A 15,165-nucleotide genomic window follows, 5' to 3' on the forward strand; every position below is an offset into this window, starting at 1 on the left:
GAGCATTTTGGGCCGCAGTTTCCTAAGTTATGTGTACCTTTTTTTTTTTTTTCAATTCAGTATGTCACACAACTAAACAGAAGCCTCAAGCAGCAAATAAAACCAAAGCCAGAACCAGCAGAATCTCCTTTCCTTGCAAAAACTTCTTTGGATGAGGCCAAAGCCGAAATATGCGAGATGAGACCTCTTGTACCCTCCAGCCTGTCTCTGTCCAGAAAGCCAAGTGAAAAAGCATTGATAGAACTAGAACCCACCTCAGTAACTGAGGGCTCCATAGCTCTGGGGAAAGAGACGAAAGAAGAGAAGCAGTGGAAAGAGATGAAGCTCCGTGCAGATGATTTGCCAGGAATTCTGGCCCGGCTGTCCAAAATCAAACTCACAGGTACTTTGGAATTTTTTTTGGTCTCGTCAGTCTTACTCGAAACTATTCTTTTAGTTAAACAAACTACTAAATTTATTACTGCCCCAAAGGAATATTTTAAACTGCAGGTCCTCTTTTAGTATTTTTCCTCTCTTCAACTTAACTGGGATTTGAAATCAAACTTTTGGTTTTGTTTATGCAGAATTGTAAATAGTATTACCCTGAACATGTTGTGGGCTTCCTTGGTGGCTCAGTGGTAGAGAATATGCCTGCCAGTGCAGGAAACCTGGGTTCAGTCCCTGGATGCAGTGGATCCCCTGGAGAAGGGAATGGCAACCCACTCCCAGCATTCTTGCCTGGAGAATTCCTGTGGACAGAGGAGCCTGGTGGGCTGCAGTTCATGGGGTCGCAAAAAGTCAGACACAACTGAGAGACTAAACAACAACAAAACGTACTAGAAAGAGTCTCTCTTTCATTTGCAGTTAAACGGAATGTCTGTCCTGCTTGTTTCCTTGTCTTTTGTGTGTTTACACCTTCCGTCCTGTAAAGACGCAGTAAGAGAATGCATCCTGATTCAGTTCTGAAACCAAGAAGGGCCACATTGCTGGGCTTGATGGGCCGTGAACCCACAGGCGCTGGGGCCCTCAGCTCACTGCTGTGGTTGCTTCTCATAGGGCCTCTGGGATTGTCCCACGTACCCAGGGATGTAGATTGCTTCTCTGCAAAGAGGTTTGGTACCAGATGTTTTTGCTGAAGTCTAGCAGACTGCACCAAATTTTATTGTATCTGCTTGGGTATTAACCCATGAGTCATGTCGTTCAGTTGTTACAGCCCCCCTGGGAGTCTGGCCGAGCTTTATTGTCACCTCATCTCATAGCTTAGCCTCAAAATGGCTTATTCTGTGCTAATCCTATTAGAAGGCATGTTCTGGCCCACCCTGTAGACAGAAGGCCTGGTCTCCCCTTTCCTTCTTGGATAAGAATGGTGGTGGTTCAGTTGCTGTCGTCTCTGACTCTTTGCGACCCCATGGACTACAGCTCACCAGGCTCCTCTGTCCATAGCGTTTCCCAGGCAGGAATACTGGAGTGGGTTGCCATTTCCCTTCTCCAGAGGATCTTCCTGATCCAGGGATCAAACCTGCGTCTCCTGCATTGCAGGTGATTCTTCACCGCCAGAGCCACCAGAGAAGCCCTTGGATGAGAATAAGGTGAAGAATATAGGTGGGGAATGGGTGGATAATATAGTAACACTACATATTCTTCAAAGACAGAAAGTGGTCAGTAATATTACTGAGGCAGAATTGGGAAAGGAACAGATGAGACAGAGCATTTTCAGAGTAGAGAGAATCAGGGAAAAAGTAGTGGTTGTTTGTTTGTTTTTCAAGAGTTGAGCTTGAAATTCAGGGTAGAAGGAGGTAAGGAGATGAGTTCTTTCCTCAGCCACCAAACTCGCTTTAAATCTTTTGGGGGGATGACAGACAGACACAGGAATTTGACAAACGAGCTGAGGAATCAAGTAAGACTTGCACAGGGTAACTAACAGTGAGCCTGATCACAGGTGCTATCTGTGTGTCTCATGATGGCTGAGCAGTCATCCCATTCCTGCAGAAGTTATCTTGTGTCACTTACACAAGCAGTGTGCGAATCATGTGTTGACATGTTAAGAATGACCCCAGATACGATCGTAAGGATGTCACCTCCAAGATGAGACTGCTCTGTCTGCAGGTGTCGGAAGCGAGTTCCCCCAGCAGCGGGACATCTTTCTCTGTGTGCACTGCAGTATCTCCATCCTGCCGGGCTGTATTCTGGTATTCTGTCAGTAATACCAGCATTCTTCACTTCCCCCAGACAGGAAACCCTGGAGTCAGTCTTAATTCTTTGCTCTCTGTTGAGAGCGTCATCTCCAGTCTCACCTCCTTTGTTAGCCCTGCGAGGTTCTGCACCCCCTCTCTGCGAGCTGAGGCCCAGAACTCCTGAGGCATTTGGTCCTAACTACCCTCTCTGTCCCATCTTCCTGCCATACTGACTTTCCTTTTCTCATCTACTCATAACCCACTCAAGAGTACCTTCCCTTCATGGTGCCTCCTGCCTGGACTCTGCCCGAGTTTAAAGGAACATGGTAACCTGGAATGATTAAGCTCCTCCCCAGAAACAGACTTTTTCCCTTTCCCGTCCCCCATTCCCACCTCTGTCCTAGCAGCTGGGTGTGTCTGTCCTCCCCACTGTGCTCAGTCCTCCCGCCTCCTTGGAGACAGGTCTGCCCCCATATCCAGTCAGAATCCTTTCAAGGGTTTTCCCTTAGTCCTGCTCTGGCCTGCTCTTGACAGTCAATAAAGAGCATCAGCATTTCATCCATCATATGCATGAACATATTTCTGTCACATTTTGCTTTTTCTGTTTATGATGTTTACTTGGTGATGTTTTGTTCCATTTTATTTTGCCCCATTGGAATTTCTAACTTTCATGTATTAAGTCTTACTAGTTCTTTTAATGCTTAGAAATATTTCCGCCACCCTGAGGTTATAGAAGCCTCACTATGTTTTCTTCAGGCACTTCTATATTTTTACTGTGTTCTTTAAGGTTTGGGGACCATGTCGAAGGTGTTTCACTGTAAGGTGTAGGGGTGATTAGAAAACTGGTGATAGCACTGTTGAGCGAGGCTTGCCTCTTTTTGTAATAAAGTTTTATTGGAACATAGCCACAGCTGTTGGTTCTGTGCTCATGGCACACTACCTCGGCAGACTTGAGTCATTGCCTCAGAAAAGTCATGGCCTGGAAAGTTAGTGTAGTGACCTCTGGGCCAGAGTCCCTGCTCTCAAGTCATTGCTCTTACTAGTTCAATGACCTTGAGCAAGTTCCATACGTCTGTGCCTCAGTTTACCCATCTGTAAAGTGGGATTAGTAATGATAACTTACTTCCTAGGGGTGTACTGAGTGTTAAATAGAATGACGTCTGGAAACTGCATAGAAGCGACCATGTTAAAACCTATACACTCGTTTCTTGAATAAAAAATTCATCACCTGGGTGATGTAACTTGCAGGCCCTTGAGTTTGCTGCCCTGCCTTTGGAGAACTTCCAGCCCTCTGCTTGGAAGACTGGATGAATGATTGTGTTGAGACTTAAGAATGGCAATACTGAAGGGAGGAGAACCAGGTATGAGGGGAGGGCTGTACTGGACACACAGAATTGGAGTTGCCCAGGGAGCGATAGCCGTGAAGGACGGGACCCCTGGGCTGGAAGAGTATGGGGTTGACTTGAAGCCATGGTGGTGAGCAGGTCAGGTGTAAAGTGGCCAGAGCAGAAAGCCAAGGACAAGACTTTGGGGCCAGTCTGCTTTTAAGAACTGGGCAGAATGTGTAATGGGGCCTGCAAGGGAATATGTGGTCAGAGGAAGGGAAACAGGAGAGGGCTTCATCACGGAAAGGGCCCATAAAGGAAGTGATCAACACTTAAATGCTAGAGGTCTCCTAAGAAGCCTGGCCATGGAGTTGTTTTATCTGGCAGTTAGGAAGTCAGCATTGACAGGCTGCTAAATCAGGAACTAATTATCAGTGTTTCTTCTTCTTAGAGTCTCAAATGAGGTACTTTTAAATGTTTAATTTAGAATGATGTCTTAAAGTTTGTTTTCATAATGCTTAGTTCTTTAAGGGTTTATGGGAAAGGGTAATAGTTGGTTTAGGATCAATTTGGGGGGTTAGCGGGGAGCATCCTCCTTCCTTTCGTGTAAGCTGTTGTATTGCTTTTTCTGTTCGGTACCTTTAGAGTGTTGTGTATCCAAGTAGGGCTTCATCCTTAAAACATGGTCTGAAATCTCCAGCCATGACTAAATCGCTCTTTTAGCGGCGGTTGTGCTATATGTAGAGTGTGTGTTGACTCATCAGTCTGCTGAGATGCACGCATGGCACATGGGTGTATTCCCATGGCGCTTCCTGGACACCAACCCCAGGGATCAGATCCTGGAGCCCCAGGACGGGACCCAGAGCTCTGCACCTTGGCACGGGTGCAGATGATCGCATGCAGGTGTTCCTGGGCCACCCTTCGAGAAAGTGAGGGAGGCGCCACGCTGGCAGAGGGCCGGCCCGGACCCTCGTGGTCTGGCAGGCGTGGGTGGCTCGCCCCCTCCTTCCCGTGAGAGCCTGAGCAACCCTGGCCACGACTGGCATGGGAGCAGCTGCGGGCAGGGGGTTGGGGGGGAGGTCTGGACCACACAGGAGAGGTGTGCACGGGCGAGATGCACACGTGGGTCGGGGAGCAGCCTCCCCTGCAGCCACAGATGGAAAAGTCCCGGCAGTGAACGTCTCTCGTATCATTTTATATATTCCCTGCCCCCGGTTTCTGGATGAGCTAATTGAATTCAAGCCATTTCCTTCTGCTTATTCCATTTAAAGAGGCAACACCCTTCGAGTGACCCCAACTCTCTTATTTGACCTCTTGCCTCCCTATTTATTTTATGACTTGAATTCATACATGTCTTGGAGTCTGCAGGATTTTTTTTTTTTTTTTAAGAAAATCCCTGGTGTTTATCAATTGGTTTCTTTTGGACTCTTTACATCTTGGGCAATTCATTTATAGCTCATGATCGCCAAGGCAGAAATACCTGGGAGGCAGCGATCACTTTGATAGAACTTGTCTTTCTTCCTTCGCCTCCTTCGTGTATAGCTGTAACACACCAAGGATAATAAGCTGTAGACTAAGGAAGAGCCACAGAGTGACCATGTGTCCTATTCGTTTGTAGGACAGCAGAGTTGCAGCAGGATGGGGCTCTTTCATTTATACCAGGATCTGGGCCAAAGTCTGCAGGAGCTAATGCTGTTTAAAGATTTGTTTTTTTTCTATGAAAGGAAGTAAGACTGAGTTTATAAAGAAGTTATAGTGTGTCTCCCTTGAGTTTCTCTTGCCAGCCGAGCTATTTACAATATGTTTTTGGAGTTTGTTGCAAGGACCACACTGGGGTGAAGAAATTTTATTTGGATTAGGATCATAAGACACTTTGGTGACTCAACCAAGTTAACACTTAATATGGGTCAATAAAAAGCAGAAATTTTTTCCTGAATAATGTCTGTGCTGAAAAGCTGCAGCACGTTTTTTTCCTGAGACCAGAACACTAAAATAGTTTGTTTGTTGAAGCCAATAGATTAGGCTGTTGACAGAACTGATGTGAACTGCAGCCTGCCAGTTTCTGGACTTCTTTCTCCAGAACCTAGAATGCTGCTTTTTATTAAAAGGAAAAAAAAAAAACACAAAAACCCCAAGAATAAAGGATGCAGTTTTATTTTAGGTTGCTTAAAGAGGTCAACGTACTGTAATTATTAACGCTCAGATACTGCATAAAACATTTTTCACATTTACCTATAAATATTGTTATAGTTTCTTAAATTTTAATATATATTTTGAAATAATTACCTTAATATTTGTATGCTTGATAAATGTTAAAGCAGTATTTTCATTACTGAGTTTTACTTTTAGAACAAATAGAAAATACAGAGAAGCCAAAATGGGAAGGATGGGACTCTCCTTGTAATTCTAAATATAATCATCCAAGTGATACCTGTTTTGATGATTTTGGGGTATTCTAGAATGTTTTTCTGAGACTTCCCTGGTGACTCAGGAGACCTGGGTTTGATCCCTGGGTCAGAAAGATCTCCTGGAGAAGGGAATGGCTACCCACTCCAGTATTCTTGCCTGGAGAGTCAATCCCATGGACAGAGGAACCTGGCGGGCTACAGTCCATGGGGTCGCAGAGAGTCGGATACAATTGAACAACTAACACGCACACACAGAATGTTTTTCCATACATGCCATTCAAATACTTTTGCTTTTTAAACAAAAATAAGATCATGATGTAAATAATTTCTACAGTTAAAAAAAAAAACCAAATTCTGTGAATATCTTTTTGTGCCACTGTTTTTGGTGGCCTTTTCTTTTAACAAGTGGTGTTTTGTGAAGATACAAAAGCGCACGAGAACACCCCTCCCTGTGTGACGTGGCATCCCTGGGTGCCTCTTTTGCGTTTTCAGCTCAAGGACGGAGACTGTCAGTCTGTTACTGGTAAAACATTCCTGTGGCCTGAAGGAGATGCAGAGGGAGCTACCAGCAAGGGAACTTCTACTCTAAAGAGGTTTTTCCAGTGTGGTTTTGAAACCACCGTGCCAGCGCCCTGCTCCCCAAGTCTGGTTTCTCTCATGGTCTGCCTCCACTCTCAGTACACAGGGTGTCTGTGCTCAGCGTTTTCTCCAGCGCCCCTACCAGGCATACCCGCTGTGGAGGGCCATGTGGGTGGGGCCTGCCCGTCGGGTTGAGGTCCTCCGCATCATCTCCAGCTCGACTTGGTGAGAATGACGTCAAGGAAGGCTCTGCATCCTCTCTGCTCCGGTCCCTTCTCTCTCCTTTCCAGGTGGCGCAGCTGCCCCAGCACAGTCCTGCTGTTGCATAAAGTGGGTCCAGGACAGCACGGTTCACCCTGGCCTCTGCTCCTCACTCCTCACCCTCCACAGCAGCCAGAAAGACAGCGTCCCCTCAGATAGCCTTTATTCCCCTCCCAGGCAGCATTAGTGGTAGAGAACCCCCCTGTCAGTGCAGGAGGCATAAGAGACTCGGGTTCAACCCCTGGGTTGGGAAGATCCCTGGCAAAGGGCACAGCAACCCACTCCAGTGTCCTTGCCTGCGGAATCCCATGGACAGAGGAGCCCGCTGGCCTACAGCCCATAGGGTCACAAGGAGTCGGACACACCTGAAGCAACTCAGCACACACACACATCCATTTTCTCACCACTTGGTAATTTTCTGCTACTCAAATAGTGAAAGGCACAAGTCATCCCTCAGCATCTGTCTTCAGTTTCATCTCATCTGCACTGTATTTAACAAACATTTCTTGAGGGTTTTAGTATCCACTCTTTACCTAATTTATTGCTGATGTAGGTTTTTCTCTAATTTTCATTTTATTCCATCATTTCAGTTGGTTTCTGGTGGGAGTGGGCCATGTAGATGCTTCAGCCAGTGTTCCAAGTTAGATGAAAACTATTTTTATCTGGGCTATTCTGTCTTCTGATGATGTCACTGCTTTAAATACAGTTTGAGATTAATTCTTTCCCAGCTGAGCTACCAGAGAAAGAACCCAAGATTAATTGGATTGATTTTAAGTATGAGATGGGTGGTAGATGCTAGAGGAATGTAGAGCTAAATTTCATGAGGATGATAATCATTCTCAAAAATGCATTGACAACTTTTATGAAGAGAAGGAGAAAAAGCTATGAGTTGAGAATGGACTCAGCTGCATGTAACTGAAAACTTGAAGAACAGTGACTTAAGCAGATGAAGGGTTTATAAACTCTCTCGTATCAAGGAGTCTGAGATTAGGAGTCGAGAGCTAGTGCTCAGGGATTTTGTTAACATAGTTGGCCCCTGCTCATTGCTCTGTTCTCATTAGCTTCTGGCTTTTGTCCTCAAGACCACAAGGTGGCTGCCACTCCCCCATCATCATGTTGTATTCCAGCAGAAAGAATGAAGAAAGGGGATGATGTGGAAAGGCAGAAACCTCCTTAACAAGACTTGGCCTTTTTAGGGAATTCGCTGGTGGCCCAATGGCTAGGATTCTGTGCTTTCACTGCCAAGGGTGCGGGTTCAGTCCCTGGTCCAGGAATTAAGATCGAGCAAGCTGGGACAGGCTTTTTACTTGGGAGGGGAAGGTTTTGATAGGAATATCTCCTTACATTTCATTGGCCAGGGCTGTACAGCAAGCGTGGCTTCTCCAGCTAAAAGGGACGGGGTAAAGAATACCTCTGTCATTTAAAAAAACACCAGAGCATCTAAGTCCAGCCTGGTCAGTGCTGTGTGTAGCCAGCTTCCCGATGTCCTCACAGTGCCCACAAGGCTGTCTTTTTATGCAGCATGTCCCCTCCCAGGAAGAGGATGCGGGCTGCCCTGCTTTCCACCCCCCGGTTTTCAAAGACAGTAGAACCACACCTCTTTATCTGCTGTGGGACCACACAACACATGCGCTTCCTGTGCAGCGTGTTTAAATAAAGCTGCTTTGCCGCCGCGACATATACTTTCCCAGGGGTGGTTATGGGTGTGCGGCTGTCTGTCGGCAGTCTTCCCCTGCCGTCTTGATCATCAGGTACATGTCTGAGACTCCTCCTGTGTGCTGGGGAATTGTCCCCGGTGGACTGTGCTGTGGAGGAAGATCAGCTGGCCCAAGGCTACACTGAATAGTTCAGGTTGCTGGCGAAACTTCAGCAGAACAAAGAAGCGAGCCAGGCGGCCCCTCTTCCGCTCCTTTGTTATACTTAGAAGTCACTGAGGGCCTGTCATCCTGTTAAGTTGTCTTCTTTGCCCCAGATTCCATTATCCACCTGGAGAACTCCACTCCCTTTAATGGTTCTGAATCGCCAGGTGTGGTCCGAGTAACTTGGAGTGCTTATTAAAATGCAGATTTCTGTGCCTCATCTCCATGAACTCTTTCACACTAGGTCTGGGGTGGGGGCGTAGGAATCTGTATTTTAACGAAGGGCCCTGGTTGGCAGGGTCCCCAGAACCTACTCTGAGAAACTATTATCCGAAGAACTCACTCAACACTCTCTCCACCACCTCGGCTTCATGCTCAGCAAACCTTGCTCCCCATTTCAAACAAAAATCGAGCTTTGGTTTTCATCAAGTGGGAACTCTTGGTTTATCTGGATTCTCACAGGTCATTGCCTTTTCTTCTGTCTGCCTGTCTCTTCTCCCTGCCCCATTTCCTATGAGCAACCAGCCGCATCACCGTGCATCCGGGGCGTTCTCTCAGGTTCTGCACACAGTCAGGCCTCCCCGCTCCCTGGCGGCTGTATTAGCCACATCTCTGGAGGGGCCTGATAGATGGCTCCCCAGCCCTGCAGATGCCTGATTATCATTCTGGGGTGTCCTCGAGGGCCTAGTTTCTAGTTCAGAGTGAAGTACGGTAGCATCTCACTTGCTAAGGTTAAGGAATGAGAAACTTAGCGAAGTGAATTTAAAAGGCTGCTACCGGGCTATCTCTTTAAGTGCTAAAAGGTTTTTGCACAGTAGCATTACTCTTTTTATATCTTAAGCAGGGGATGGTAAATTTGGAGGTTAAGAATGAAAAGAGGAGTGCTAACAGAGCAGTGTTCTGTTAAAACACAAGGCATGTTTTTTGATCTGTATTAACATGGGTGGTACTCTCTTCAGAGGAGGTGGGCAGGCTGTCTGGTGCTCCCTTACACCGTGGCCCTGTCACTGTTTCTTCTGCCTCTAGCACTCATACCTACCCCTCCTCCCCATTCCCAGGCCAGCTCCTCCTCATCCTTCATCTTCACGTTTGACCTCAGTTTGAGCAGGTGTCTAGGTCGGGAGCCCTTACCTGCTGCAGCGTCAGTGACTTCACCCTCTGACCTACTTTCACGCTGTGTTGTTGTGCCTGTTGGCTTGTCTGAATCTCCACCAGCCTGTGGTCACCACGAGGCAGGGACCACATCCATCTCCTTGGCTTGTGGCATTCCCAGGGCCTCACTCCTGCCCTGTACATAATAGATACTCAAAAAATAGAAGCTTATGGGGGAAAAAAGCTGTAATGAACTCTCTTGCAAAAATTTGTAGAATTTAAAACAGCTTAGCTTTTAAGTACAAACAATCATTTTCCTGTGATGTAATAGCTGAATATTTTGTTGTTCAGTCACTAAGTTGTGTCCAATTCTCTGTGACCCCATGGACCATGGCACACCAGGCTCCTGTGTCCTCCACCGTCTCCCAGAGGTAGCTCAAATTCATGTCCACTGAGTTGGTGATGCCATCTAACCATCTCATCCTCTTGTCGCCCCCTTCTCCTCCTGCCCTCAATCTTTCCCAGCATCCGGGTCTTTTCCAATGAGTCGGCTCTTCGCTTCAGGTGGCCAAAGTATTGGAGCTTCAGCTTCAGCATCAGTCCTTCCGATGAATATTCAGTGGCAGCTGTAAAGTATTGTACCTGCAACAGGTGACCTTGGGCCACTGTGTTTCGTATTTCTGTCTGCTTTTCACCATGTCACCCTCACCTGTTGCCATTGATATGAAACTGAGAAAAATCTTCATTATTTTAGTAAAAACTGCTCAACTAATAGCTTCCTCTTGCCAAACTGATTTTTCAAAAGGACTGTTTTTACTTCTTAAATGCTTAATAAGCATCAGTTTTACGGAAACTTTTTTTAGTTAATTACAAAGATCATAAAGTGTTGGTTATTGAGTATACTGAGAAGAAATTTTTTTTGTTGAAAAGGAAAACTAAAAATAGGATGAAAAAGTAGAAAAGCTTCGATAGTTCAAGGAAAAACTGTGATTGAAAGAACAGTCTTAGGGTCTCACTCAGTGTTGCCTAATTAACTTAGATGCAAACAGCTTTTCTGGATGTGTTTTTTTCTACAGACCTGATGGCTATTTCATTTCCTTCTCTGAATGCCGTGGATGCAAACCAAGTGCTTCCTGGGGACTGAACTGAGTGCTTTATTTTTGTAATAGTGATGCTCAGTAAATTTGAAGTTAGGAGTTTCAATTTGGTCCTGGATTTTTAAGACCACCACCTCTGGTCACCGAGTATGAAAAAAATAAAGAGGAAAACTGGAAGGCCCTGCAAGTTCCTAGTTTTGCAGCTGTGTTATTAAAAATCTCCATTAGAAGTCTTTATCTTTTAGCCCGACGTGGTCACGGTTTGTAGTCAGTTACTCTCTGATTGATTGTGTCTAATGTAGCTGAGGAAAAAAGTACCCTGTCTCTCATCAATTGACTTTTCATCTGAACGAAACAATAAGCATAAGAATTACCACCTTCCTCCATACATGTGTGGGTAACAGAATTGTCAGAAGGTTCACGGAATGCAGCCAAGCTGTGAAGCCTACGAGACTCACTTAAATTAGAAATTGAGCCATTTGAAGCTCATGGTGTTAACAGAAACGAAAAGAGAGGGAGAAGTCATAAGTACAGCTATCAAGTAAAAAATACATGTTCGTTTGAAAATCAGAAAATACCTAATTCCCGCCTTTTAATTAAGTTGTATAGTTTTGAACTCTGAGATCCGTTAACGAAAACATTCCATTGCTTGGAGCCACCGGTGAACAAAGCCACACACAAATTCATTAACTGTTCTCTGGCTGCTTTGTACATAAAAGAGATTTAAAGAAAATACACCTCAGGTCTATAGGATTTGGTTTATAATATTGCATAGTCCCTGCTCTCAAGGATAATGAGATATAATAGATCACAAGGATAATTTGAAATCTATAGAGAATCTCAAACTCTCATTTAGTCAGCGGTTTCCATCTTTCAAGCAAATCTTTTATCAGAGTTGATCATTATCTGAATTGATTTATTGGAGTTTTGTTTTTCACTCTAATTCTTTTTGGGGCCAGGGCTGAAAAACAGCGAGGCAGTAAAAGAGAGAGATGAAGCAGGATGTAGATGACCAATTTTTTAATATCATCTTTAGAGTTATTTTTAACGGATGATCTCAGAAAAGAGATAAAGTTCTTTTTAATGGATGATCTCAGAAGGAGCATGAGCACTTTCATTATGCTTGTACTCAGAGACCAGCAGTTCTCAAAGTATTGAGCCTTTATCCAAAAAAAAACAATCATTCTTGATTAAGCCACTGCTTCAAGAAAACCTCTTGTGTACTGGAAAAGGGAAAACCTTTCAGCAGTTGCTTGCTGCTCTGGAAGCAGACCATGAGCTGGAGCTGGGGCGCCAGGACCTGCGGAGCCACCCTCTGCAGGGATGGAGCCCCCTAGGTGCAGGAGCAGGGGCATGTGGCCAGTGGGTGGAGCGAGGGGAACTTCTCCCCTCGGTGTGGGCTCCCTGCTCGGGGACTTGTGGCTGTTCCCCTTAGGATCTCTGCTGCAGGAGCATCATGGCTCGTGTGCAAGGATGTCCTGAAAGCACAGCTGGCCTGCTGGTGGTGATGTGATCAGCTGGGTGGTGTGTATGTGTATGTTTTTGCTCAGGTGGCTCAGTGGTAAAGAACCTGCCTGCCAGTGCAGGAGAAGCAGGTTCGATCCCTGGGTAGGGAAGATCCCCTGGAGAAGAGAATAGCAACCCACTCCAGTATTGCCTGGAGAATCCCGTGGACAGAGGAGCCTGGTGGGCTACAGTCCATGGGGTCACAAAGTGTTGGACACAACCAACCAGCTGAGCACAGCTGGTCTTCCCTTCCTTCAATGGAATTTTATTCTGAAAATGTCTTTCTTTCCAGGACTTGTTACAGTATAACCCGTATAGCAGAGAGCCATATGTCGTGTGTAACTCACATGACCCTTGGTCAGGCTGCCGGTTGAGTTCACTGCCCTTGGCTGGCTCCTGGATCTCCACGTATAAAATTGAACATGCTACCCACCAGTGCTTGCCTTGCTGCTTACTTTAGAGCAGGCCTCTCCAAAGTTTGTTGGTTGTGTATTTTATCAGTAAAAAAATTTTAAGCGCATGTGTGTATATTTATAAAATATTTATGCTATTGTATATAACTGCCATATGTAACAAAAATGTATAGTTATTAGTTGTAAATAAAATTTATGTGCTCTCATCCCAGTGTATTATATTCATTTTATGATATGCAAAATATGTGTTTTAGAAGAAAAAGTGAAATACGAATGAAAGTTCTCATGTTTTCTTCCCATAACCCTGAAGTATCCACACACTGCTTTGAAGTGCAGTGTTTCCGGGGTTTAAATAAATGTAAAAGCACTTTGGCATTGCAGAGTGCTTCCCAAATGTGTGTTGTTTTTGTCATCATCATAGTTAGTCCACCGTTATTAAGGACTGCGCTGTGGTCCCTCCCCTGGATGTTATAAAACTGGGGCGCATGGAGCTTGTGTGGAGTGTTTTGTTGTTTGTCAACGTTCCTTAAGGCACTGCTTTGAAACATTAAGTCTAAGCATAGTGGCTGGAAAAATAGATCATCTCGAACCACACTTTGACAGTTACCAAGAGCACCACTTTTTAGGCCCTTAGGGCTTGCCAGGCACTGGCCTGAGTGCTCTTGTTATGGCAGAAACTCGTGCGTCTCTGAAAGGTGTCACTCGGTGTGGATAGGCGCGTGGAGGTCCCGTGTGGCTGGTCCCTGCGGACGCTGTGCCTGGAGAGACTGGGCCTGGGGGTGGTGGCATTTGCATGACTGAAGGTTGTGCAGTGTTACTCCGGAGATAGGAGTTACACCCAGAGCTAGGTATTTCAAGGGAGTTGTCTTGACTTGGTCTGGAACAGAGGGACCGAGAGACTGAGACCCATCCCACAGGAGGCTGCCCCTGGTGAAGCCACCCCTCCATCGGGACAGAGATTGGGCTAGCTGACCCCAGGCTCCCTTTGACCTTTTCGGTCCTTTTGTTCTCTGAGTTGCTGAATTGTTTGGCTCCTTTGCTGTGACCACTTAGGCTCATTCCCTATTGAAGGCCTGTGCCTGCAGGTGGTTTGCTCTGCCTCCTCGGCACCACTGCTGCCCTTCCCAGGCCCTTGTCCCGTCCCTGAGGCCCTGCAGGCCTCTCCGTGGTCCCTAAGCCATCTTCCCTCCACTCGAGTCCGTCCTGTGTCAAGTCTCGTCTTCCTCAAATGCCACCCTCTTTACAGTATTGCTGTTTTCTCTTACTGCAGAACAGGTGAGCACAAGCTTTGCAGGTTAATATAGCACAAAGCTATTATTTCATAGTTTCTAAAGGTCAGAAGTCCAGGCCTGACCTGGCCGGTTCCTGCTCAGGGTCCCTCCAGGCTGAAGTCACTGTGTGGGTCGGGGCCTTGCTTCTCACCTGGGGCGCAGGGCCACTTCCGGCCCACGGTGGTTGGCAGAGTCCATCTCTGTGTCTCTGGGGCTGAGGTCCCTGGACTGCTGTGCTCCTGGACGCGGCCTCGGCTTCTCTACCACATGGCCCCCAGGGAGCCCACTTCAAGGAGGTTTGCTTTCTTCTGGGCCAGCCAGGGCGTGCCTGCTTGTGACTGTGAAATTAAAAAAAATTTTTTTAAATTATAGAGAACATAAGAGCTTCTCCCAGAGGAGGCAGGCAGACCAGAGACCATATCTGGTGGCTCCTCGTCAGTGATACTGGCCAGTGGGAGGAGGCGATGCCGCCAGTCTTAATGTCAGACCTGGTGTTGGTTCCGAGCAGAGTAGAGGGCAGGGCTGCAGCTGTGCTGGGTGTTGGGGCTGCCTTCTCACCCTGCATCTCCCCAGGTGCCTGCGGAGTCTGTGTGGGGTAGACACCCACCGGCAGGGTTGCTGCGGGGAGTTCATGGAGTGGGGCTGTCCCTCTTCCTTAGGTCTCTGGAGTCCCCCCCTGGGACTGTAGGACAGCGCTCCTGGGCCTCTACTGGATGGGTCAAGCTTCATCGGCCACATTGATTTTCTGTTTATTTGTGAAGGGACAGAATACGAGATTACCAAATAAAATATAATTTCCAGTGTTATTAATGAAAGACTATATTACATTCACTTTTAATGAGATCCTGGTGTTGCAAAATGATTCCACGTAATGAATCCCCTGGAAATCAATGAAAAGTTTAATTACCATCATGGCAGTGCTGTGCGAGAATATTGCTTTGGTCAATTTTACAATTTATCAATTTTCTTTCCCTTTCTCTTTCTTTAATTGCTTTGATGAAGTAAAAATACATTCTTCATTAGCTTTTGATCTTTTTTTGGAAATGTGTTACAAAAATTCAGATTTTTCCTCTCTAGTAATAATGGTCCCTGTCATTTTTTAATCTGTGTTACCATTTACAATTTGTATATTTTTAAATGAGGCAGTATTTCCATTTTGTAGATTTAATCATTGCTAAGTCTTACTAAAGCATTGTCCTTT

General features: G+C 46.0%; 1 protein-coding gene across 1 annotated transcript in view; it reads left to right on the forward strand.

Annotated features, from left to right (window-relative positions):
* Positions 1-15,165, forward strand: part of COX10 (cytochrome c oxidase assembly factor heme A:farnesyltransferase COX10) — a 109,368-nt gene that overhangs the window by 6,313 nt on the left and 87,890 nt on the right. The window contains exon 3 of the mRNA XM_069542914.1: positions 61-382. Within this exon, the coding sequence (XP_069399015.1) occupies positions 61-382 (322 nt within the window). The remainder of the gene's footprint in view (positions 1-60; positions 383-15,165) is intronic.

The sequence above is a fragment of the Ovis canadensis genome, chromosome 11 (genome assembly GCF_042477335.2).
Source record: "Ovis canadensis isolate MfBH-ARS-UI-01 breed Bighorn chromosome 11, ARS-UI_OviCan_v2, whole genome shotgun sequence".
Classification (NCBI taxonomy): domain Eukaryota; kingdom Metazoa; phylum Chordata; class Mammalia; order Artiodactyla; family Bovidae; genus Ovis; species Ovis canadensis.